This window comes from Thalia democratica, chromosome 8, assembly GCF_965202585.1.
Source record: "Thalia democratica chromosome 8, ktThaDemo2.hap1.1, whole genome shotgun sequence".
Classification (NCBI taxonomy): domain Eukaryota; kingdom Metazoa; phylum Chordata; class Thaliacea; order Salpida; family Salpidae; genus Thalia; species Thalia democratica.
In genome coordinates, this window is record NC_139172.1 from 47,572,878 (window position 1) to 47,598,629 (window position 25,752).

At 29.4% G+C, this 25,752-nt stretch overlaps 1 protein-coding gene across 2 annotated transcripts; it reads right to left on the bottom strand.

Annotated features, from left to right (window-relative positions):
* Nucleotides 1-6,457: 6,457 nt before the first annotated feature.
* Nucleotides 6,458-25,751, bottom strand: LOC145842134 (uncharacterized). Of its 2 annotated transcripts, XM_082949523.1 has the most exons (32): nt 25,601-25,751; nt 25,133-25,216; nt 24,629-24,922; nt 24,265-24,351; nt 23,598-23,831; nt 23,121-23,201; nt 20,476-20,727; nt 20,145-20,222; nt 19,685-19,936; nt 19,357-19,437; nt 18,678-18,872; nt 18,305-18,388; nt 16,588-16,768; nt 16,222-16,361; nt 15,816-15,902; nt 15,427-15,669; nt 14,093-14,233; nt 13,650-13,880; nt 13,077-13,388; nt 12,774-12,915; nt 12,323-12,519; nt 11,954-12,096; nt 11,131-11,308; nt 10,630-10,719; nt 10,124-10,369; nt 9,118-9,201; nt 8,790-8,851; nt 8,495-8,630; nt 8,146-8,229; nt 7,858-7,939; nt 7,285-7,478; nt 6,458-6,835 (listed from the first exon to the last, which is right to left on the bottom strand). In XM_082949523.1, exons 1-32 carry the CDS (start codon nt 25,728-25,730, stop codon nt 6,711-6,713), a joined length of 4,950 nt encoding a protein of 1,649 aa, XP_082805649.1. In that variant the 5' UTR covers nt 25,731-25,751; the 3' UTR covers nt 6,458-6,710. The 2 variants fall into 2 exon arrangements, with proteins under 2 accessions (XP_082805649.1, XP_082805650.1); XM_082949524.1 differs by lacking the exons at nt 23,121-23,201; nt 23,598-23,831; nt 24,265-24,351; ... (1 more) ...; nt 25,133-25,216; nt 25,601-25,751 and adding an exon at nt 20,998-21,121.
* Between the last annotated feature and the right edge of the window lies 1 nt (nt 25,752).

The window sequence follows — 25,752 nt, forward strand, 5'->3', positions numbered from 1 at the left end:
TATTTGGTCCTAATTCCTCTTGCACGAACATACCTTAAAGTTATCGAGTCGCACACCAAAAATATCTTTTAACGTCTTTTCCACGTCAAAAACAATAATGTTTAAAATATAATTAATAGGTGATAGTTTTTCCAAATTTAACAAAGGATTTTTATTTTATTATCACGTAGCAATTTTATATTATTCTTTATCTATATTTTATTTTTTATAAACACTGTTAGTTGAAATTTTTTATATAATAAAATATTGTATGTAATACTATTTTGAAATTTAAGTAAAGCACAAAACACAAAACTTTTTACATCAAAAAAAAAAAGCTCAAAAATTTTAGATTAATATTTTAATTTTCTTTTTGTAACATTTAATTAACATTTTCCATAAATTTACATTATTTGGTATTTGATTTTTGTAATTTTCTTTAGCTTAATAAATGTTATTAAAGATTCTTCTAATTTATAAACTTCTATAGTTTGGATATTTTAATTTACTATGAGTTATCCTTAGTAAATATTTTTATTTAATTATGATTGACTTTGGGAAATTAAATTAGAAGGAAGTTTAAATGGATTGAAACTGAGCGTAATTCTTTTTTTATTTTTTTAACTTCTTTTTTTAAAAGTAACACCAACACTACTAACATTAATAAATTACAAACACTTTAAATACTTGTAAAGCTACTATGAATTTTTTTTTTAATGCTGTTTAATTATATTGTTTAACTTATTTTTTTAATTATTTTATTAAATAAATTAAAATTTCTTTCTTTATAAATACTTACACTTTTTTATACCAATAGTTGTTTAAACATATAACTTTATTCAATATTACAAAATTCTATTAGAAATTAATTCTTATTTCGAAAAAAAATGAACTCGGGTTGATTTTGATCGGGTGGATTTTGAACCGGGTGGATTTTGAACCGGTTGGAGTTTGATCGGGTGGATTTTGACTCGGGTTGATTTTGATCGGGTTGATTTTAATCGGGTGGATTTTGAACCGGGTTAATTTTGAACGGGTGGATTTTGAACGGGTGGATTTTGACTCGGGTGGATTTTGACTCGGGTTGATTTTGATCGGGTTGATTTTAACCGGGTGGATTTTGAACCGGGTTGATTTTGATCGGGTGGATTTTGAACCGGGTTGATTTTGAACGGGTGGATTTTGACTCGGGTGGATTTTGACTCGGATGGATTTTGATCGGGTGGATTTTGACCCGGGTGGATTTTGATCGGGTGGATTTTGAACCGGGTAGATTTTGATCGGGTGGATTTTGACCCGGGTGGATTTTGATCGGGTGGATTTTGACTCGGGTGGATTTTGATAGGGTGGATTTTGATCGGGTGGATTTTGATCGCGGGTGGATTTTGATTGCGGGTGGATTTTGAACGTGTCCCGAAAGTTATATAGAACTTGTTCTTAATTAAAATTCATAAAAATCGAATATAAAGTAATTACAAATGAACTCTTGCTGTAATCTGTATATAAAATCTTTAAATTTCAAGTTTTAACTATACCAATCAACTCAGCTGTTTTAGTTTTTGTAAAAACTATTATCAAAATTGCCTTTTTTGTGGTAAAAAAGTCTTCTGAGTGACCTTTAATTGTTCTAAGTCAACCTGAGTTTTTTCAGTCCTTAAAAAAGTTTTTATTAAATTACAAAATTACTAAAAATCTAGAATTCAAGAAAAATTGCTTATAAAATAACAAATTATTGCAGCAAAAACTAATACAAAATCTAAAAAATACTGTCCTGAGATTTTTTTTTAATCTTAAAAATATCATAGGAATTTACTAACGAAACAAATCTATGCTAATTAAGACTGAGTTTTGCTTGCTGGTTAAGACAAAACTTCAAAATACCCTGAGTATTATGATTTCAAAAATCGTTAAGTTTTATCTATCAATTTTTAAAACCAAACCTATAAAAAACATAATGACTTTTATAACCAGAATATACAAACATACTAGTTTCAGGGTGACCACATATTAATAAAAATACTTACTAGATTTCCTGATTTCTTTAAGAATATTAATTTCCAGGTTTTGTGTGATTTTTATTCTTATGTATAAATAAAATAAAAGAAAAGACAAAGTTTTTAGGATTAAAAAGTGGCCTTATAAGTTCTGCTATGCTACTTTAAATATTGTTGTACGATAAACAAATTCTTATTAGTATAAAATGTTTTTTATCTTTTATTATGAAACGGTTTAAAATTTCAGATTGTCCAGTTTTTTTGAACAAAAATTTATGTTTTTATTTCTTAAATTAAACTTTTTTATAAAAATATTGACCCTTTAGTTTTACAAAATATTAAAACAGATCAGTTGAACTTATTGATGAAATAAAAAATTTAAATTACATTATTTTAAAAATGAATATAATTTTTATTAAAAAGAGTACGCTTGTAAAATGGGTTAATGCTTTTGTGAGTATGTACAATGTTTTTCTTTAAAATAAGGCTTTCAATGATTTCAAAAAAGTGTTTTCCTGAATAAAAATCAATAATAAAACTCTAATTAATTATGAAATATTTTTTACCAAAATTTCTCGAGGTGAACTTAGAAGGGGTAATTAAATCAACGATTTTTTATTCCATTGCTAAAGTAAACATTTACAAATACTTAGGATTTATTACAGAAACTTTTGCAGCAGTTTAACAATTTTTTTTTCAATCTAAAAGTTTATTTTAAATTTTTTAGTTTGTGAAACTTTTTGGGTCTTACATATGGTTGACTGATTATAGAATCTAGGCAGTTCTACATTTAAAAATTATAAATTTTTCAAAAGTATATATCGAATCAACTAAAGTTATAAAAGATATTCGGAGTAAATCATGAACTTAGAAAAACAAAAATTAAAAACAATTATGAGACATTTGAATAAATAAAATATAGAAATAAGTAATTTAACTTTTGGAATTTACAAGAATTTATGTTAATAAAAAAAAGTTTTGTAGTAATCAACTTTATAAGAAATAAATAGCTCAAAAAACTAAACCACCTACAAAAAAATAATTTAATATGTCTTACGTTAGATTATTCTACCTAATATAGCTAAACCTATAACAATATGACAATTGATGGTAAACAAAATTTTTATATGGCTCCATAAAAAAACATATTTTAGCTATGGAGTATGTGCAAGCCTAAGTAACTGTTTTATAAGATATTAAGTTAAAAAAACTGCCTAAAATTGTTTTGTAGTTTATGATTTTTTTTTCTTGAACTTGTTTTTTTAATTCTGCAGCCTTCAAAATAGCATGATGTAACGCTTATTTAAGAAAGTAATTTGACACTGGGTTGACGTATTACTTCTGCCACGAGTCCACAAAGCTGTCCGAAAAAATCTTATCTTTATATAAATTTATACTTATGGAATTATTATATAATTAATATATTTTTATGATGTATGTAAAATAAAATAAATGTGCACAAAAATTTGCAATTGTTAATAAATTTGTCTCACTACTTAAACTGGCTCATACTTCAGTTTTTAGTTTCCAGCTAATCAAACTGTTTTACTCAAGTCTTGCATCAATACAGACAACTTTTAAATGTTTATACAGAGACCTCATACAAGATGGTTGCCAAATTTTACTTCAAAGACAACCGAGTCCGCTCCAAAGAAGTCTCATTCATGACGCAAAAGAAGTTACAAGTAGAAATGTCAACTGAGCAACCATCAACAGTTTAAATGTCAACCGAAGGCACAACAGTTGAAATGACAACTCAAGGAGAAATGATGTTCGAACTTTCGGTTGAAAACGTCATCGATAGCAGCGCAAGCATACTGATGACAACTAGCAATGACGTCAGAGCTGTTGACGTCATATTCGCGTCATCGGTCCTTCCCCAGCCCATCAGGCAACGACTTACGATGTACAAGAAAGTGAACGTGTTCAGATTCACATCATTGTAAATGTTATAAGTTATTATCCATTAAAAGACATAAAATGCATTTTTTATCTATAAACTTAAAAAATTGATGATGATCAAGCTTACCATATTCCGATTCAGATCGCTGCCTACTGGTATAACTTTTATGATAAATTTATTAGTGTAATAGTTACAAAAATTATAATATAATTTCTTTTACTCATATACTAAATATTTTATTTATTTTTCTTCTATAACTTGCAACAAAGCTAATATTTATGCAAATTAATAGATCTTTCAAAGCATTTAAATGTCTAAAACTGAGGTATTTTCAGTAAAACTTCAAACATATTTCATAAAAATTCTTATTCTTGATATGTTCCCAAAAAACCTTTGAAAATAGTAAAAAATTATAATTTTTATACTATGTGTGTTTAAGTTTCTGCTTGTCTTACTGTTTTACTCCATTACGTATGGTTCATACACACTATACAAGACATTCAAAAAATAATAATTTTGTTATTGAAAGACTTAGAACACAATTTGGCCTAAACTCCTTCAAGTATTTGGGCCCTAAGTTGTGGTCTAGTGTTGTAGAAATTTTTAAAAACCTAAAAAAAGATCAGTTTAAATATAGTTACAAAAAATTCTTGTTGAGCCAGTATACTGAGTAGGTTTAGAGTGCTGTGGTTGAGTATTTTGTGTTGTATGCAGATTTTGATTAATTGCTTTTGGTTGTTATTTTTATCTGTTTCTCTTAACATATGTATGGTCAATTTTGTTTGTGTCTACTCTGATCATGATTAGCTGGTTTTGGTCTGTTGATGGGGAAATATATTGTATGGTTGTGCGTGATTGTTTATTTGCTACTATCCAATTTTTTTTTATAATTATTTTAATTTCAATTTGTTAGCTGTATATATTAATTATTATTGCATAAATATAAGTTTTTTTTCTTCTTCTTACTTTTATTAGACTAAAATTAATTCCACCAATACAAGTTTCAGAAACTACATTTTTCTTAATAGTTTTTATTTATGTTTTATTTATTTTATTTTTATTTGTTGTTTTTTTCTGATTTAGCTTAATTTTTAGATTTTTTTTCTTAGTACCATTTTAGTAAATTAGATAGTTATCAAGCTTTAAGATAGTTTTTAATACTAATGTATTCATTATAATTCTAGTTTTATGCATTTGCTCAACAACTGATTGTGAGTTCACTATGGTGGCGGTAATCACATGATCGGATTGCTGGTGTGATTTTTTTGTTGTAGCGCCGGTGAACACTTACTTGGGGATTTGAGCTTCATGATATTCTCACACTTTGTGGTTTTTAGTGTTGAGATTTTAGCCTTGTGAGTGTTCTCCAAATAGCGTGTCACCAAGGGCTTTTTTTATTTGTTTAAAAGATAGTTTTTGTTTATTTTATTTTTGAATAGTTAAAGTTAAATATTAATGTGGCAGGTAAAATTACATATGATGTAACACACTCACTTTTCCCTAGAAAACGTTTATTGTTGCAATGGGTAGAGTTTGAGACTGATTTTTTTTTTACCATAAAAAAAAAAAAATAAAGTAGTTTTGTTAATTTTGGTATCTGGTGTTGTTAAAGAAAGGTTTCATTAAGTAAAATTGAAATAATTATATCTGATTAAAATACTACAAAACATTTTTAGGAATTTAATAATTATTGAAACGTTAAAGTTTATCTATTTCTTTATAGTACGAGTTTAAATTTGAAGTTGTTAAACTATATTAAAAAAAAAAAAAATTGTATAAACCAGTAATGCTCTTTAACAAAAATAAAACTATATACTTAAGGCGTTGACTAATAGCTATTTTTGCAAAAGTATAACTATCTGCTTGAATGACTTGTATTTTTTTTATTCTTACAATTAACTTCACTATAGTTCATATATATAATAAGTAGTTTTTAAATCACCAAACTAATAAGAAAACTCTGTTTATTAATTGATTTTAGAAAAAAAGCGAGATTTTTTTAAATTATAAAAAATAATGTTGAATCAATTAATAAAAAAATAAAAGATAAAATTTTCTAAACAAGTAAAAAATAAATTGAAATTTTAACAAGGTTAGTACGTAAAAAATTTTAAACTAGTTTTGTTTGTGCTGAATTTTTCAAAATAAATGAAGTTGGCAGCACATACTTCATAAAAAAATAATTAAAAACAAAAAAGGCACATCATATACTTTTGGCCCGGAAATTACAAAAACATTCAAAAAAGTAGCGATGTTTTAAAGATAATTAAGTTTTAAATAATATAAGGTATTAACGAAATCGAAAAAAATAAAATTTGTTGAAATTTTATAACAGTATGACAAAAGTAAAACACACTGAAATATAGTAAAATGCTGTTAGATGAATGTTTATAATAGTTTTGTATTTTTATTGTACAGTTTTTAGGTAGACTTAAAAGCGCTAAAATAGAAGTTATTGAGGTTAAAAACAAAAAATCTCATAACATGTTCTATACTAAGAATACTTTCAAAAAGTAAAGTTATTGAATCTAACTAAAAAACAGTAAATTTAAAATAAAACTTATAAACGTTGAAAGAGCGATTTAAAGTTTTGCTATGACGTCACAACTAAACAACTAGGACTTTTCAGAGCTCTAATAACCATTAGAGGCCATCATAAAAGCTCAAAGGACAAAAAGGCAAGTTCTTGGCACTGCGGCCCCGACCGTAAACCTTTAACACATTTTTATATAAAAAAGTACCGTTGACGAGACGCTCGTTCTGAAATTAATAAGAGAATAAATATTTTTGGAAGAGCTACTCAAGACCGCTTCTTTTTCCTGTCAAGTTTGTCTTCAGTCGTCCTTGGACGATTCCTTGTTGTACTTTGTCATCAGGTTTTCCCACTCAGGCAGCAGGTAATCGGCGAAAATCTCGTTGTCGACTTTGTACGCGTTCAACTCGCTTGCCAAAATCGCTCCTAAAAGTTTTAAAAATACTTGGATGAACGGTATTTTTTAACAATATGTATATTTAATAGCATTCAGTTCGTCTTTAAGAGTTAAATGTATCGAAAATAGGCTGTATTTAAATATTGTATAATAATAGGAGGAAACAAATAAAAGACAAATCTTTTATCAATACAATCGACTAGATTTTAAAAATATTTTTGTAAACCTTTTTTTTCAAACTCAAATAATTTTTTACAATACAATTATAGCAATGGTGTTATTTTTTTTCAGAAACATCTAAATTTTTTTTTTTAATAAACTGAATTGAAAGTATTAAGGTACCTAAAGTCTTAAAACTTTTTTAATTTTTATTTTCTACACTAAAAAACCTTAGTCGTAGGTTGGTTGCATACAAAGAATAGAAGTTTGTAATAAAAATATTAAACTAAATACACAAAAAAATAAGTTAATTCCAAACCTTTAGTCTTAGGTTGGTTGCATACAAAGAACAGGCATCCGTTGTAATCCACGTGCAGCTGCAATGTGACGTCACAATGAGGTCTGACGACCTCTAGTGGACATCTTTCAGGTTGGGGAGTCAAGTCGAGTTCGGTGGACAGTTGGATCTGGTATTTGACGAAGGACACCGCCCATACGTTGAATGTTTGCAATCTATTAGAAATAGAAAAATACCTTGTAAATAGTTTTGTTTAACTTTGTTTCAATTAAGTTAAATTAGGGCGATGTCGCCAAATTTGGGGCTGTCAAGTAACCAGTAAGGCGGCAAAAAAGTAACCAACTAGATATCTAATAAAGAAGGCGAATAATTTTAAACTTCAAATTTTTCTCAAGAAATATAAATCTCTCCTTTAGTTTAATAATTCTTAATTACAATTTCAAAAGTGTAATGTTATTTTCGATCATGGATCTAACTAATCTGTAAAAATTTTGAAAAACTTTAAGTAATTTTTATTTTTTACTAGTAAGTTATTAAGTGAAACATTTTAGAGTGTAGTTATACATATCTCTGTAATTAATTATTATACTTTACCTCCACTTATTGTATTGTTCTCTCCATTTGTTATTTTCATCATTTTCTGTGTACTCTACCATGTTTCTTGCGTTCGGATCAACTTTAAAAAAACAAACATGTTGAAAACTTTATTTCTGCATACGAAAATAAGTGCACGTATAATTTACATTGAAAAACTATTATGATCTATAAGCAAGCAAACTGTAAAACAACAATAAAATAAAACTTACAAAAAATCTAACATACAGTTGAAAACTTGTATTTAATATTTTTATTTACGTTTTTGCTTATTTTTAATAAACTCACAGTCGATGGTGCTGACTTGTTTTTCTGCTCTCTTTGTGACCATTCCGTTAGTTCTAGCAACCAAATTGAAGTTGTACTCTTGTTCTGAAATAAAAAGCATAAGTTTTTGTTTTAGTTTTATGATGGTAGATAGCTAGCGTTCTAAAGTATTTGCCAAGATTCTGCAACATACTTTCTTAAAAGTAATTTAAACTTTAGTATGTTTGTTTCATGGATGTTGATAAATTCTTAAGTTTTGGTATTAAATAGATACAAACACAGTATACACTTTAACAAGAAAATTTTGGTGTATGTTGGTATAAACAAGCTTATGTTACTACTATTTGTAAAAATAAGTATAATCATTTACCAGGTTTGAGGTCATAGAAACAAGCGAACGTGAAAGGTCCTTGCATGGCGTTCAATGTTTGGAAGTCGTCGGAAAATCCTTCGTATGAGTTCAAACTTGCTCTGTCCATGGATACTGTGAACGATTCTTTGGCGTTCTGAAAATAAATTTGTATCTAAAATTTTTCAAAAATATTCACGTAAATTAAAGAAAAACAATCAGAAGACTACACAAAGTATACTTGTGCAAAATACTAAAAGTAATTTACTAAATAGTATACTTTAAAACCAAGTATTAAACTTAATAAAAAAAAAACCTTTTTGTTTCTGATTCTAACACACGCAGTTTCATCATCTACTCTAATGATTTCAAAATCATCTGTAAAAAGTTTGTTACTTATCACTAGTTTGTTACTTATATTACTTATGTTCAAACCAAATGTTTTGTTATATTAGCCACGACTTAATGATTTCTAAGTTATTCGACGTTTATTTACATTTCTTGGAAAATAATAACTAAGTTTTTAAATGAAATCCATATAAGTTTCAGGATTAGAAGTTGTTAATAATTTTCTAGTGTATAAAATATTGTGAATCAATGTTTCAAAGCATTCCGAAAACTTGTGTAAAATACATAATACCTACCAGCTTCAGTTGCAAATGATATTTTTTCTTCAATAAAAGTTCCATCCATAAATGCTACTTTAATTGAAGCAGTGAAGTTTGTGCCTGAGAAAAGTTTTTTTATTTTTAAGAACTTTTTATATACGAAAATCATTTTAAATAAAATAATTTGGTAAAATTTTAACGCATAATAAAGTTATCATCAAATATTTAACTTGTTATATCTCACAAGTTATATAAATATACAGCTGGAAAAGATAAAGACTAAAATATATACTAGTTGACGTTTCCATAAAATGTATCAATAAAATAAACTTGATTAAATTTGCTTTCTTTGTAACTAAACAATAACTGACTTTACTTTCAAATTTTTTCTACTTTAACTAGTACAAGTGTTTAGATTACAAAACACTTTAACAAGTAACACAACTCACTAAAGATTATTATAATTTATACTTTGCAGCATTGTTACCATATAGTGACACTTCAACATTATTTTTAAAAATTTTATTGAAAATACTTTATATTTACACAAATGTTATTTTTTTAAAACTTTTTAACAATATCGTTACGCAATATTGACCGCATTAATTACATTTTCGTGAAAATATTTCAGTACTTCCGATTGCGCAAGACAGTTTTTTAATATAAGAGTTTTTTGAATGCCTAAACTTACCGCTTTAACCAGTAGCTGTACTACCGCTCGACATTGAAAGTTTAAAAAAGTAATATAAAAAGAGTTTAAAGTTGTTCAAACTTAAATAGCCTAAGCTAAAATTGAAATGATTAATACTTGATAATGTTTATATGAAAACCAACATATATTAAGTAAAAATGAACACAAAGTAAAAATGTTAAACATTTATTCTCTGAAGACTTTAATGTAGAAATTTTTACCTGTTATAAATTTTTACTACGCAAACACATAGCAAATAGTAGAATGCTATTTTACAGTTATCCTTGTTTAACTTTATAAATAAAAACAAAAAACTTCAAATATTTCATCCTAACAAATTCTAATACCAACCGGAAGCAAGAGGTCCGAGTTTGACGGGGGTCACCCTTCCCACCCTAGCAACCGTGATGACGTTCGGTTGCGTGGCAACTGAGCTGAACAACGCCACCTGGAACGTTGTGGCCGAACCCTCGGGCGTGGTGACCATCAGTTCCGCTTCGCTGGTTTCCACCCTAGTGATTTCAACTGTGACGTCATCGTATGAGTACGAGGAAGTAGTTTCCGGTTCGATGGTGGTTTGGGCCATGGTTGTCATTTCTATTTGTAGAAAACAAAATATATATTATTCTATTTATAATAATCAAGTGCGCTCGTTATAATTTTCGCTGGATGCAAATTGTTATTTTTTGAACCTTAAATCATAAAAGAAAACCATGACCGTAATACTTTGCGAAACAAAACTAATAGTAATCATTGTAAGAACTTTATAAAAAAGGTTGATAACATAATGATATGTAATATAAAGTATCATTTACAAAGCAAGCACTTCAAAATATATCAATAAAACATCATAATACCTGGATCAAATTCAGTAGTGAAGTTCTGGATGACTGTCATTGAAGTTTTATCAAACTTGTTTGCTACCAATACGACACGGTACCTTGACCCTTTGAACAAACAAAAATGAATTAGTAACAACTTTAAATTTGAACAAACGTAAACTGAAATTTCTTTAAATTAAAGTTTAACCTTAAAATGCAAAGCTGAACTTAGTTATCAAAAAATTACTTCAATTTTTTTCGTCAGTACCTTTTACAAAAAATATTTAGAGTGACTTTATAAAGTTGTCTTAGTAAGTAGTAAACTTCTTTGTTAAATAGCTTCAGTAAAATCAAGCTAACCATAAGTATAATTGATAAAAGTTTTTAGTGAAAATAGTAAAAATTGGGTTTTTGTATCACATCAAAATAAGTACTATTATACAATTATTTTGAGACATTTCTTTACATACATAAATTGCTGTATTTGATTAAAAACTCTTAAAACATTTATATATTTTCTAATAATTTTACACAAACCATGATTTAGAGGCCTCAACTCGAAGGTGGTTACTTCGTCCCTCCTTCTGAAGCTCATCTTGTTCGGTTGAGGGTTTTCCCCCTTGTACAAGAACAAATCGAAATGGTCCACGCGATCGTCGCTGACAGCCAATAAGGTTGCTTCATTCATTCCAATGTTGACAACGCGCATGGAGAACTGAATTTTTATCAAAAGTTTTCGATAAACTTTAAGACATACTTTATTAACAATAACAATTACGATTCAAATTATACAGTTTTAAATAATTTAGAATAAAACAAAACCAAATATAGTGGATAGCCTGATCGAGTTAAAAGTTTTCTTGTCATTTTCAATAGCTTTGTTTTTAGATTGCTCAATAAAACTTTGCCAGAATAAGCTAAAGTTTCTGATGGTTTTTCAAAATTTTCATTTACAAAAATTATCTTCTTAGAAATTTACGACAACTTTATAGTTCTTGTCAGCTGAAAGAAATCTGCACATCTAAGTGTAAATTTAAAACTTTCAAACTTTGACTTACTCAATTTATGATCAGTATTAAAACTTGGCGAATATAATCTTAAGTTATTTACAAGCTTAAAATGGTTTTTCAAAAATTTTATTTTATGAACTAACTTCTTAGAAATTCACTCAACTTTTTAGTTCTTATAAGCTTCTTTTGTTTTAGAAATTAAATGTAAACTTAAAACTTTCAAATTTTTGAAATCTCAATTAATTATCAATATTAAGTTAGAATCAATACTAAAAAATCATTAAGAGAGCTTGATAAATTTCGTCGATTTCAGCATTTAAAAAAATGCAAATTTACAAACAAACTTAAACCTCGATCTCTGCAACTTGAGTTGTTGGTTGCACAGTAGTGACGTCATCTTCCTCAATTACGCCCTCAGTGGTGAAATTCAATTTTATTTGTTTTCTGCTGAAATCGGTGAAATACCCAACTATTTCAATTTCGTATGTTGTTCCTGAATTGACGTTAATAGTTATTGATATTGACGTCTTTAAACTAAAAATAGTTTTACTTTTTCGGTTTGAAAATAACATAGCTGCATAGAAATGATTATCTGATTAAGTTATCTAACAATTGGTACATTCTCGAAGTTCGACTTAAACAATGACTAGGAATACTATAAGCTGTCATAAAATATTTATTTTTTACATTGTTTAAGAGAAACTAAAATTATTTCCCACCAGATTTTAGTTGCGAGATTGTCTTGTCAACGAAGTTCTGTCCCTGCAACATCCTCACTCTCTCCGGTCGGGGGAAAGCCCTCATGGGATCATCTATGACGTCATAGACGAACATTTCAACCCTGGTGACGTCACTTCCGCCGAATATCATCAGGTCCGCGTCGTTTTCTCCAACACCGGTGACGTCGACGAAGAATCTGAGCAAATAAAATTGTTGATTATTAGAGAACAATAATGTATTGGAAACATAATTGAAATCACTCAGTGTTAAACTGTTTAGCACTTTGTTGCACACCAGTATTAAGAGTTCGAAGTTGTTTTATGTATAGAAAATTTTACAATTTTACAAAATGTTTAATATTGATCAGTATTTAAGTATAAATATTTTACTATCACTCTTGGTAATTAGATTGAATTAAAATCTAAAGAGTGTTTTTTTTGTTTAAGCTACCTGATATCCATCATGTTTGTAGTGACGTCATCAGGTGCATCAGTCACGCTTCGGTCCTTCAAAGTGGTGAACCTGGTTTCGGTTGTCATGGAAACCGACCTGTCGCTGAGGAGGCTTCTCACTTCAACAGTGTACTTCGTTCCTGAGTAAAAGTGAATAAAAAGGGTTACTTTTGCATAAACTCTAAATTAATTTTCGATTCTGATACGAAGCTTATCAAACAATATTTTTTTGTTTTACTCGTGACAGGCTGACAATAAAAAACTCTCATGTTTACCTTATAATTTACAAATACCATCTCACCTGCCGAAAGCGCGTCGAACAAAACCATTGTGACGTCACTGTCCCTCGTTACAAATCTCCTGTTGGGAAAGTAGCTGCTTTCTTCGAACAGCATGACGTCATATGTCATTACGTCATCGTCCGAGGAGAAAATGACAAGTCTGGCGCCATCTTGCGTCACTTCTGTTACCTGCACAGCCAACTGTCCGCTAGACGGCGTGGTTTGCGGTTGTTGAGTTGTTTGTGTGACGTCGTCGCCGTTTGTGACAAAGTCGAGTTCTCTGACGTAGGTTTCGTCGCCCATGGCGTACACCTTCAGCTTATAGCTTGTTCCTGAAAATTTTTCGTTGATATAAGTTTAGTTTTAACGAAAGCTTGTGCATGTGATAAATAATTATACGAAAGTAATAAGCTTATAATTGTGGGAAACTTTTTGTAAAAAATGCAGTAAAAGCTTGTTTTAACTAAACTCTAAAAAAGAAATTTTCAAATTAAAAAAAATCCTAAAGCTACCTATAAAACTGTTTGCAGCTCGTCAAAATTAAGTTTCTTCATTCGTACTAATTTTTTAACTAAAAAAAACAACTCTCAAACCTGGCAATAGGGGTTCGAGGACGAACTGGCTGATCCTGCCCTGCCTTGGGAACATTGACTTCCTGATCACAACTGGGGAATCACCCAGATAGTACTCGAGTTGGAAACTGTCAAAATTTGCGGAGGAGTAGACTGCTAACAGGGCGGTTGATGAGGAAACGTTGAAAATGAAGGGTTCGAACAGTTGGAGGAGTTGGGTTGTTGTGGATTGTGTTGTAGTGGGTTCTTGAGCTGTTGATAGATGTCATTGTTAACAGTTAAATAACTATGTAGCTAACAAAAATTTGTCAATTTAGAATTGTTATTTCTTATTATACTTTTATCAATCGATTAGTCAAGAATTGTAGATCTGTAGATAGTTTTAAAAAGATTACAACAGATAGCTTTGTAAGTATCTAGAAACAACTTTTTACACTAATTCAGAAGTATATTCAATTACAAACTAGTAGGTCTTGTGGTTTGTTGCCTGGTCGTTTCCTGCTGAGTGTACATGGCTTGTTTTGATTCGAATGACGAGCTCTCCTTGCTCATAAACACGCTTCCGTCTTTCAAGTAAGCTCGCACGAATATCGTGTACCGGGAACCTGTTACAATGTGAGGTTTAGTTAAGATGTTCTTTTTTAGTTTTGTGCTAATATTATTGGATATACAAAATTAAACTTTAGTACTCAAATAATTCTTTAAAATTTAAGTTTTGGTCTTATCTAAATAACAGTTTATAGTTCATCAAAAAATTTTTATAAATCTAACTTACTTAAATAAACTTCATAAATACTTATTTCAACAAAAAATACGTTTTCTACATAGAATTGACAATAATATTATTTAATTAACTAGCTTTTGATATAATGTTACATTATGGCTTATTTTGAGTAAACTGTTGATTATACATTAGCTAGGTAAAGAAAAAAATGTTATAAAAAAGTTATTAAATACTTATTCAATTTAATGATTTATAAGCATATTTAAACAATATTGTTACAAAAGCTCTCAAGTAGTTGACAAAATATTTTAATAAAAAACCATTTCTACCGGATGTTTACACAAAAGTTGATATTTAAAACTCATTAAATTTGTGGTAAACGACACAAACTTTAGCAAAACTTTTCATGTATTTTGAAATTTGGTGTACCTATAATTTGTACTTAATTACATAAAACACCGCATATAAAAGTCTCTAGGCAATATAAAACTCTTTAACGAGAATTTAAACTATGCGTTGGTATTTTTGCAGATTTTATATTCTCTTAAACTTTAACAACTTTTTTTTCTACTTTGCTTTACTTAAATTTTTTTCGACTGTTTCTTCAAAAATAAAACGTTACGATTTTAAATTTTGCTAGATTATATAAAGTGGTAACTTTTTTACGTGTTTTTATTATTAAAGTGCGATCTTTAATTTTTTATGAAGTATAGTTGTTATAAAAAATAATTGTAAAATTTTTTAATAAATTCAAAAGTAAAACCCAAATGTCTAATTTAAGCCTCTTATGAATTTAGTTACAACTATAACTTTGTTTGAATTCTAAAATCTAATGGGTTTTTTTTAATTACCTAAACCAAACAATTTACAAATACTACATAAGTTTTGGTTCAAGAAACAAACAAGCTTAATCGATACTTAAACTACAAAAATGACACTTCAAAAGGCAAAATTACTAATATGTTACTTAATTAAAATATCATTTTTTCAACTAAAAAAACATAATTAAATATCTAAAATCTTGTTTTGAATTAAACAGTAATATGTATATATATATATATATAGTTTACTCACCAGGTCTCAATGGAGAAAGTGTCTTTTTAACGACAGGAGCCACCCTCCTGTACGACGTGACGCTCGGCACGGTGACGTCATCTTTGTACAGCATGACGTCAAACGACGTGACGTCATCGGAAGTGAACACGACGACGTCGGCTTCCTCTGACGCGACCCTCATCACTTGGACGGTGATCATTTTGGTGGATTGCTGGGTCGATGGGGTGATTGTGACCGGTGCAGTGGTCGGTTCGGTTTCTTCTGTTGAAAAAATTGGTTTTGTTAGATCGTATTTTGAGGTTTGTTTTCTTATAACTTTTTTTTCAGCTTTTTATAAAAGCTTTGTTTTTTAGTTTATGTCAAATAACATCTTAAAAACATTGTTAAAATAACAAACATATTTCTACCTGCTTCTGAGGTCTCGAAAAATTGCTGTCTTGAAACAGAAGTTCCATCAACCATTAAAGCTCTAACCATCACTCTGTAGTTGGTACCTAAAATGAGAATCATTTTAGTATATTGTCGTGTCATATAGCTGTAGTTACTAACTATAACATTTAACACTTATTAATGGTGTAAGTTTTATTTTTAAGTTGGCTATTTTTAAAATATTATCTTTTGATATCTAAACAACAAATAAAATAATATTGAACAACTAGGTAATCTTGCTGAAGTCTTTTTCATAGGACAAAAACTTATTGTTTTAAATGTAATTTGGTGTCTATTATAGACATTATAGAACTTTAAAATTTTTAAGGTAGTAGTTTTCTAAAAAATTAAGTAAATAAATCCAATCTACTGTTAATTTTCAACCTGATTCAAGCGGTTCCACGGTTGCCATGGTAACAGCCCCTGTCCTTGGCAAGTAGACCACGTGGGGTACCGAAGAGTTGTGGTACAGTTGGACCTCGTACATTTGAACCTTGTTTCCTCCCATGAATGCCATCTCGAAACTGCCGAAATTCAAAAGTTGAGTACTTAAAGAAAATAAAAAAAGTAAAGAATTAGAGATATTTGAACCTATCAGTTTTCGTATTATAAGAACTATCTGAAAATTTGTTATAAATTAAGACAATGAAAAATTTACAATAATTATGATTACAAGTAAACTATGTAAAGAGACGTATGAAAACATTTTCTAGTTTTCCTACCAAAAAAAAAACTGAACCATTATCAAACCTGGACTCGCTAGCTCTGGTCACCTTGAAGTCGAATATGCCCTCCAATCCGTCTTCAGAGGTGGTAATTTCGACGCTTGGTGTCGTGAATGAGTCGGGTGTTTCGGTTGTCATGACAACCTGACTTCCGGTGGGGAAGTTTTCGAAAACGGTGCCATCAAGTGACTTCTGGTCATCAGTTCCTGAAAATCGAGATGAATTGTTTTATTTAAACAAAATTGATTTTTGATTCATAGCTGTGATTTGTAGTTATCAAAACTTAATATATGTTTGTTTAACTAGACTTCATCGAGTTGTTCATCAAGAAAAAGTAATTTATTTAGTTTGAAATTTTTTACACTTTTATTTACTCAGAATTAAAAAAAAGTGCTTAAGATATTTTCTTAACAGTTTAACAAGTAATCTACCGCTGTTAAAGTAATCAGTAGTTTATTTATACAAATTTTCGAGTAAGTTGTTCTATCTTAGGAAATTAATTTCCAATAACTTTTAACTTTTAAACATATTTGAGTTCTCTTAACGTCAAGTTTCTTTTTGCTTTACATTGATTATAAACTTTAAAAGTTTTTATAAAACCAGGGTGTGGCAAGGCAAGCTTTACATTATTTAATATATCTTGCAAACTTTTCATGTTTTAATTTATCTTGCAAACTTTACATGTTTTAATTTATCTTGCAAATACCACAACACACGTTTTTATACTTAAATTATTTTCTTAATTTAAGTATATGTAAAGCAGTTTTATAAATGAATTATAGTTTTTGTTATTGTTTTTTTTTACTTGTAAACTAGTAAGTTTGTAAACTATAATTTAGTACTTCAAGTAAATATAAAAGTTAAAATTTTAAAGGTTTCAAAATAATGACTGTAGTTTTATGAACTAAAGAGACATATTTTATTAATGAAAAAAGTCAAGGCAAGTTTAAGAAAGTTTTGGAGTTAGATAATAAGGAGGTTTATTTACTGAAACTTATAATTTTAGTTTTACATTAAAAACCAACTTCATATTGGTTTTTTAAAATATTTACAAAAAAATACGCCTGCTATTTTAAGTATAGGAATTTAATTTATTTGGATTTAAAAGTTTTAAAGTTTTTAAGTTTTCTTTAAAAACTTCAACTTATATAAATCTTGTGTTGACGTTTTAAATTTTTGATATATGAAATTACTAAAAACAAATTTATCTTAATCAGGATGTTTTCACTATAAAGGGTGTGACCCTATTAGATTTACATACTACTAACTTGACTTAACATAAAAACAAGCTTAAACGAACTTTAAACTTTCTAAGCAAAATATGTTAAGAATAAATTGTTTAATTGTTGCACGAAATAGTTTACTTGTTAAATACTAAACAATGACTTGTATTGTTTTTTTAATATCTGCTAATTATTTTATTAAGTAAATTATATCTAGTTAGTTTTGTTTCATAGTTTATTTATAGTATGAGTTTAAGTAACTAAATTTAATTTACAGTAAAAAACAAACTATCTTTTTGCTTATACTATAATACACTTGTAACTTGATAGTAATTGTGTACTTAATTTGTAGCTCAAAAAGTCAACGCACAATTATTGTTGTTCTGAATTTTTAAAGCGTTCCAATTTGAATTATATGGAAAACTTCTTTATGTATTGCTAAGTATCAGGAAAAAGTTTTATTTTAAACTATTTTTAAGAACTCCTTTTTCCACTACTATTTATATGCAAATTATTTACCTGTAGTCTCAAAGAATGAAATTTGGCTAGAACTTGCAGAACCATCAGATACAAAACCTCTGACTCTAACTTCGAATTTGGTAGCTGAAAAAGTTAAACTAATTAGAATTTATATTTTATATTTTAACACAACGTTTCAAGCATAAAAAAACTAAAAACTATTTCATACTATGTTTATTAAAAAAAAAATTTAAAGCTTGTGTTTTTAATTTATAAGCTACTAAATACTAAATTAATCATGAATTTTTTAACGTCCTTTACGTATAAGGTAAACTTGTTAGCAAGACAATTGTGCATTTAACTTGACAAACCAAAGTATAAAGCGATTTGTAGTTATTCGTATTTACTAGTAATCAATAGTTAATAAACCAACCTTTAGGAAGCTTGGTGATGACGACTCTCGTCTTGTTCTCTTCTTTTGGCGCGAAAGTGACGTATGGGAATATGACGTCATCGGCGAACAGCATCAATTGGTAGTAGTACAGATCTTCACCGCCATCTAGCGTCACAAACGCGGTGACGTCATCGATTGTTGTTTCGACTGAGAACTTGTCGTCCACGTATTCTTCTGTTTGTTTTTAATGGGGGTTATTAGTTTGTTATGTGTTGTAAGTCTTTGTTAAATCATATTCTACCTAGTTTAAGGCAGTTCAATATTTATGTTAATTTTGTTATTTTAGTTATGTTGTATACATAAAATTGTTTTACAATTAAATATTTATAAGAAGTTGTTGTCAAAATATTCTTCTGTTGGTGGAAGTTTATTTAGTTGCTAAGAGAATTAAATATTTAATGTTCTTTTTACTCTTTTACTTATACTTTATTTAATTTATTGTGAGTTTAAATATAATTTAATAATTACTTGTATCTATTAATCTTAAAGTTGTTCTAAGTTGTATAAAAATTTTGATTTAAAGTTTATGCTATTGTAGTAACTCAAATGACGAAGCTTATTTTCAAAGCTTTTATTTTGAACTTTTGAACGCACATAGTCATTTTTATTTTGTAGTAAAAGAACTTAAATTTTTCAAGATTTTTGTGTTAAAACTTACCAGTTGTTCTGAAGTGAACTTCTTGTTTCTTAAATGATTTGTCGCTCATTACAACTCCGACTCTCACAATGTACTCCTTGTCTGTTAAAGTTATTTATGAATGAATAATAAAACTATAAAGAAATACAGGACATTAACGATTTACAGTTTATAACTAAACACATATTTTCAAATGCAAATGAACTTCTTAGTGCCAAATAAATATTATAAATTTTTTAGCTTTTCAAAAGTTATTTTAAATAACAGCCAAAACTCTTGCCTTTTATATAAGTAGAATAATTAAAAACCGCACCAAATAACTTGTTATCAAAATTTTGATATAACTCACCAGCAAAGAGTCCTTCGAAATCAACGAATTCTTCCTTCGCCTTCCTGCTTACGAACCTCCTGTCAACAACAACATTCTCCCCGTCAGTTATTGACACCATGTAGCTGATGACGTCATCAGTGGAAGTGATACGCATCCTCACACTAGTGCTTGTGACGTCATACACCACCATGGTCACGTCATCTTCTGTGACGTAGACGGTCGTGTGGTCGACTGTGGTTGGTTGTGCGGTGGTCGTTGTTTTTCGAGAAGCTGTTGAGTTGTTTTAGACTTTTATGTTTATGAATGTAAATTGACGAGGCTCTATTAAGTTTAACCTTAATTTTGGTACGAAATTTTACTTTTATTGTAAAACATTTATTTGAGTATAACTAATTTAATCTTACTGTTTTATTGGCTACTTTACTTAAAAAACAAAATCCTTAAAAGTTTAAAGAAAGAAGTTTTAAACTATTTTCACCTGTCTTGAAAGGCTTAGCTTTAGTATCCACGTTTCCGTTATTGTCCGTTGCTCTGACCAATACAAAGTAGCTAGAATCTGATTAAAATACGTAATTGTAAAAATATAAGTCTTGTTTACATTAATTCTAAGATTTTAAACATAAAAGCTATAACAGTTTTTTTTTATTAGAACTTTTATTTAACTTTTTAGTTTTATTTTTTTTAATGATATACAGTGTGTTTTTATTAGTAATTGTTTGGTAATAAAAAAATTAGTAATATAAAAATTTACATATATCAAATAAAAGCAAAAACTATTCTAAAATTTAACCAAGTTTAAATATTATTACCTTGTTCGAGGTTGTCGATCTCAACTTGCGTAGTTCCACTCATCCTTTCGACAGTCATGTTCCTCACTAATTGCGAGGGACTCTGAATGAACACGTCATATTTGACAACCCTGCTACCGCCCAGTATGACCAGTGTTGCTGATACATCGGTTACTTGCTCGATTTCGAAGCTGAAACCATCTGATAGTGGTGCTGTTGTCATCTCGATCGTTGTTGATGGCATCGTTTGTGTTACAGTGTCATTTCCTCCGACTGGTGAAAATTGAATAAGTTTAATAGTTAACTAAATAGTTTAGGGGATTCAGTTTTAAAGTTAAACTTTTTTTTAAATCAATGATATCTGATATTTTCTATTATTTAAAGTAGTTTATTTTGAAAATTTTCTGGATTAAATAAGTTTGACAATCAAAACATGGTTTTAACAGGTTTATTTTAATCAGTTCTATCTTAAACAGCCGTTAAAGGTTTGATTTTTTTTTCTCCGAAATAAAAGATCAACGTGCGTTATATTAATCATTTTACTTGTGAATATTATCGTGGTTTGTTCAGTCGAGGTCGTTTGTTGCTGAGTTGTCATTTTTGAAGTTGAAGTTTGCGGTTCAGTTGTAGTTTTAGTTGCAAACAAGTTCCACAAAATTTCCATGAAATCACTGAAATTTGAAGCGAAATTTTGAGTGCCCTTTTCGAGTGAAGTGATTACTGTTCTAGAACCTTCTTCAGTCATTGGTTTGGCTGTTTTAAAGGCAACAGTCGTTTCTTTACTAGCAGTTGACATTTCTCTAGTTGTCATTCGGTCAGGTTCAGTTGTAGTGTCGTCATAGAAAGTTGTGCTTTCCTCTGAAAGGCTGTCTTTTTCTTCAATTCCAGTCGTAGCATAAAAACCAGAACCTTCCGTTGTAATTTCTTCAGTAGGTTCAGCATTCAGTTTAGTAGATAGTTCTTCAGCAGCCTTTGTAGAGTAAAAGCCGGAACCTTCTGTTGTCTCTTCCAGAGAGTCTACTACGGTAGTCTCTACAATTGCTTGCTTTGAAGTAACTTCCTCAGTAGAAGTTTTTATTTCTTTAGTAACTGCTTCAGTGGATGAAGTTTCTGCAGCTACTGTTGTAGATTTAGCTTTGTCGAAAAGATTCCACAAAATATTCATCACTTCTTCCAAATCGTAGTCAAAGTCCATGTCTGAATCCAAATCGAGATCAGTTATTTTGGTGTTTGTTTCTTTAAACTTCTGAACAGTTTTGTATATTTCCGTGACAACGGTAGATGCCTCGCTAATGTCAAAAGACGTGGGTTTGGTTTTGGACTCAGTGGCTAGAGTGGAAGCTTCTTTAACACTTGTGGTTGATTCTGGATCAGCAGTAGTGGTTTCGGATTCAGTAATTTCCCGAGTAGCTGTGCTTGAAGGTTCGGTCGTCACAGAGCTTGTTGTGAGTTCAGGCTTAGCAGTAGTTGCTCCTGATGAAATAATGTTCTGAGCCAAATTCCACAAAAGTCCGAAAAGCTTATCTTTGATTGACTGTTTAGTTGTTGCGTCGACTGTGGTGTCAAAACTTGTTGCGGATACAGGTTTAGTAGTGGGAGTCTTTACAGTAGTGCTCTTACGAGTCGTATCTTGATCTGCAGTGAAAAAAAGTTTATCAGTTGTCGCTTCATCTGCTGTAGGTGTAATATCTTGACTATTAGTGGATTGAGTTGTTTCAGCTTCTGTTGTGTGAGCTTGAGTTGTTTCCTCTCTTGCAAGAGTTTTCTTTATAGTCTTCAATGCTTCTCCCAAGTTCCACAGCAAGAACTGCTCATTACTGCTAGGCATTTCATCAGTAGTTGATTCAGGTTTTCTGCTCCCTATCAAGTCTGTTATGTTGTTTATTAGAGTTTGGAGGTCTGTTGCTAAAATAGTTTTCATTGTAGTTGAGTATTGCTTTTCAGACACTTCTGTTGTTTCTACTGGTGCACTTTCAGTTGATTTTGGTGATTCTGTATAATGTTTTCTAGTTGAAACATATTTCAAAACAGTATTAAGTCCATGCTTCTTAAACTTTAAACAGCCTCGTGCAATATTCATTCGATTTTTTATACTCTGGTTAGCTCTTTCAAGAGTTAAAACGCAAAAACAATGGCTACCTTGAAAAGCAGGTAATTTTGTAACGACATTAAACAAGCTTTACTTTCTGTCAATGCTTGGTTAAGAAGCTTTTTTCTTCTTCAATCCAGATTTTAAAACAACATACAAACGGCCTTTTGAAGCTCATTCAATATCAGGAGTGACATATCAATCATAAACAAATCAGTTTGATTTATTTAAACAAATCAAAAGAACTGTGATTAAAGTTTTGAATATTTAATATATATGATAATAACTTGCTAATAATTTCTTTGATTTTAACATACGTAATGCTTTAAGAGTAATTTCAATGTGTTCTATTATAATGATTGTTTTAAAAAACGTTCTCGGATGAAAATTTTGTGCTTGTAAACAACTTAAAGTGACAATGCTTGGTAAATCGAATTAATCGTGATAAATTATGAACACTTTAATAATTCACTTTTCAATCTTTATTCAATGAAAAATTTGCAAAAATACACAGCTGAAGCAGCATAATACGTGCTGTATTGTTACGCAGAAAAAAAAAGAAATTGAAATAAAATACCTTCAGTTTTGAATGCAATGTTTCTGGATATTAAAAGTCTTCCATTTGAAAGAGCTCTTCCAGACATCATGTATCTTGTATCTGTAAGCATAAGCAAATTAAAGTTGTATACAAATACTATCTATCGTACATAGTTAAAGTATTAAGATAGCACTACAACAACATTTAATATACAATACTAATTTATACAAACTATACAACTATTAAATAAATTGATTAAGATTAAATCTTAAAATGCTCTATGTAAATGAATTTTTGAATTTTTTAACTAGAAGACTACTTAATAGACAACAAGCTACAAATATTAAAACAACATAAAACAACGAGACAGACATAAAGTTATAAAATTAAAATGAGATATGGAATATGCTTAAAAAATAAGGATCACAGTGAAGTTTTTCAAGTTTTAAATCATGTTTACACAACCAATTAAAACAATGGATACTTTTAAGTAACTTTCAACACAAGTTAACAAACCAGAAGGAAGATTGTTGAACAAGAGCTCCATTGAACCGGCGCTCTTTGGAACTTTGAACACCTTCGGAACATTGCTTGGAAGTTTGTACAAGTACAACTCGTAGCTGTCTACCTGATTGGATGACTTGAGTGTGAACACCACGCTTGATGACGTCACGTTGCTCTTTGTGAACTGGAACTCGACTGGGAATGTTACAGGGGACGGAGTTGTTTCTTCGGTAGTGAAAGTTGTTTCTGTGTGGAGTTTATTTATTTACATTGTTTTCATATTAATTATTATTACTTGATAATAAGTGTTTATTTATTTTAAAGTTACCGGAGATTGAGTGCCTTGCTTTGTGGTGAAAAGTTTTTTGATTTTTTTTAGTTGTAAGCAAAGTATAATTTAATGTATTTGATAATTTAAAATACTTTGAAAGAATGCATGCTTATGTTTATGCTTATTTTATTTTTCGTTTTAAAATATCTAGAAAAAGTAATCATTGGTTGGTTTAAGTACGTATGAGCTGCAAAAAGAATATAACTAATAATATATAAAACTGATAATATATGAAAAATGTTTTGGAGTCGCTGTTGTTTTTGTGAATGATGACGCCAAAAAAAATCTATTAACTAACTATAACAAATCTATGTATAATGAGAATCATAAACATATTTAACAACTTACCTGGTGTAAGAGTTCTGAAGAAGACGCTGTTAGAAATAACTGATCCGTCCTTCATTACTGCGTCTATTGTGAGCTCGTATGATGTGTCTGAATAAATAGAAAATCAACTTCTGTCTGATTTTTATTTCATAATAAAAACGTAAAAAAAGTATTAGTCTTTTAAATTTAAGAATAAAAGTTATTCAATACCTAAAGTGTTTGTTACTTCAATGAAAAACAAAAGGTACGTTAAACTCCTTAAACTATTTAGTATTGTTCTTATAACGCTTAAGAGATAATAAAATTTCTAAAAACTAATAGATTGTTATAAAAATTCCCAATAATTGTATTAGAGTTTTGATAATAAATAAATATTTTAACAAACCTCCGGGTAGCATAGTAAGTTGGAAGAGCATCTCCTCTCTCTCCCTGCCGATCACGATCTCCTTTCTTTCGTCATTGACGTCATCACTCATCGCCAGCTTGACAACGTACCTCATGACGTCATCACTCGACTTCAGGTAAATTTCAACCATCGATGACGTCACTTCGCGCAACAAGAAGGAGAACGGGGCGGGAGTGACGGTCATCTTGGTTGTGACGTCATAATCAAAAGTGGTTTCTGACGTTTCTGTTGTTGGCAGCTCCGTGGTGGGCGTTTGAGTTGTTGGAATCTCACCTACAGTTATATAAACAGACCTAAAGATGTTTTGTTGAAAAATCTATAATTATTTAATGTGTAAGTTTGGTCATTTGACAAAATGTTTATGAAGTATTCATTACTTAAGAATAATATAAACTAGTCTGCCAACTTTGAAACATCAATCAAAAAAAAAATTTCTTTAATAACCAAGAAAAAACAAAAAATATTACTGAAGTGTTAATTTACTTTCAAGAGTGTTGAACTCTATTGTTCTTCTCTGGAAACTTCCGTCGAAAAACTCAGCTACAGCGTCGACATTGTACTGAGAATCTGTAATTTAGGTCAAGTTACAAACAGACCAAGAATAGGATTTCTTTATGAAACATGTTTGAAGTTATACTTAAAGTTCCTAAAGTTTGAGCATTTAAATGTTTATTTAGATCTATTAATTTGCATAAGTATTAGCTTCGGTGCAAGTTTTTAGAAAAAAAAGAAGTAAAAGCTTCTGTTTATGAATAAAACAAAGTATATTATGACTTTAGTAAATATTAACTTAATGGAATTATTAGATTAATTTCACTATAAGGCAGCGATCTGAATCGAAAAATGTTAGCCTTCTTGATCATCATCAATTTTTTAAGTTTATAAATGATCAAACTGTTTATGTCTTTTAATTTATAATAACTTATAACATTTATTATTTTAATTATTCACCAGAAGGCAATGATGTGAATCTGAACATGTTCACTTTTTTGAACATCGTTAGTCGTTGCCTGATGGGCTGGGGAAGCACCGATGACGCGAATATGACGTCAACAGCTCTGACGTCATTGCTAGTTGTCATCAGTATGCTTGCGCTGCTATCG

Bases quoted from the DNA above. Each gene is read 5' to 3' on its own strand.
- LOC145842134 (XM_082949523.1), bottom strand. From the start codon at position 25,730: ATGACAACTAGCAATGACGTCAGAGCTGTTGACGTCATATTCGCGTCA. The intron at 23,832-24,264 runs GTAAGTTGTTAA...AACTCCACACAG, and splicing joins CTTCAGAACTCTTACACCAG to AAACAACTTTCACTACCGAA. The intron at 19,438-19,684 runs GTGAGTTATATC...TAACTTTAACAG, and splicing joins TTTCGAAGGACTCTTTGCTG to ACAAGGAGTACATTGTGAGA.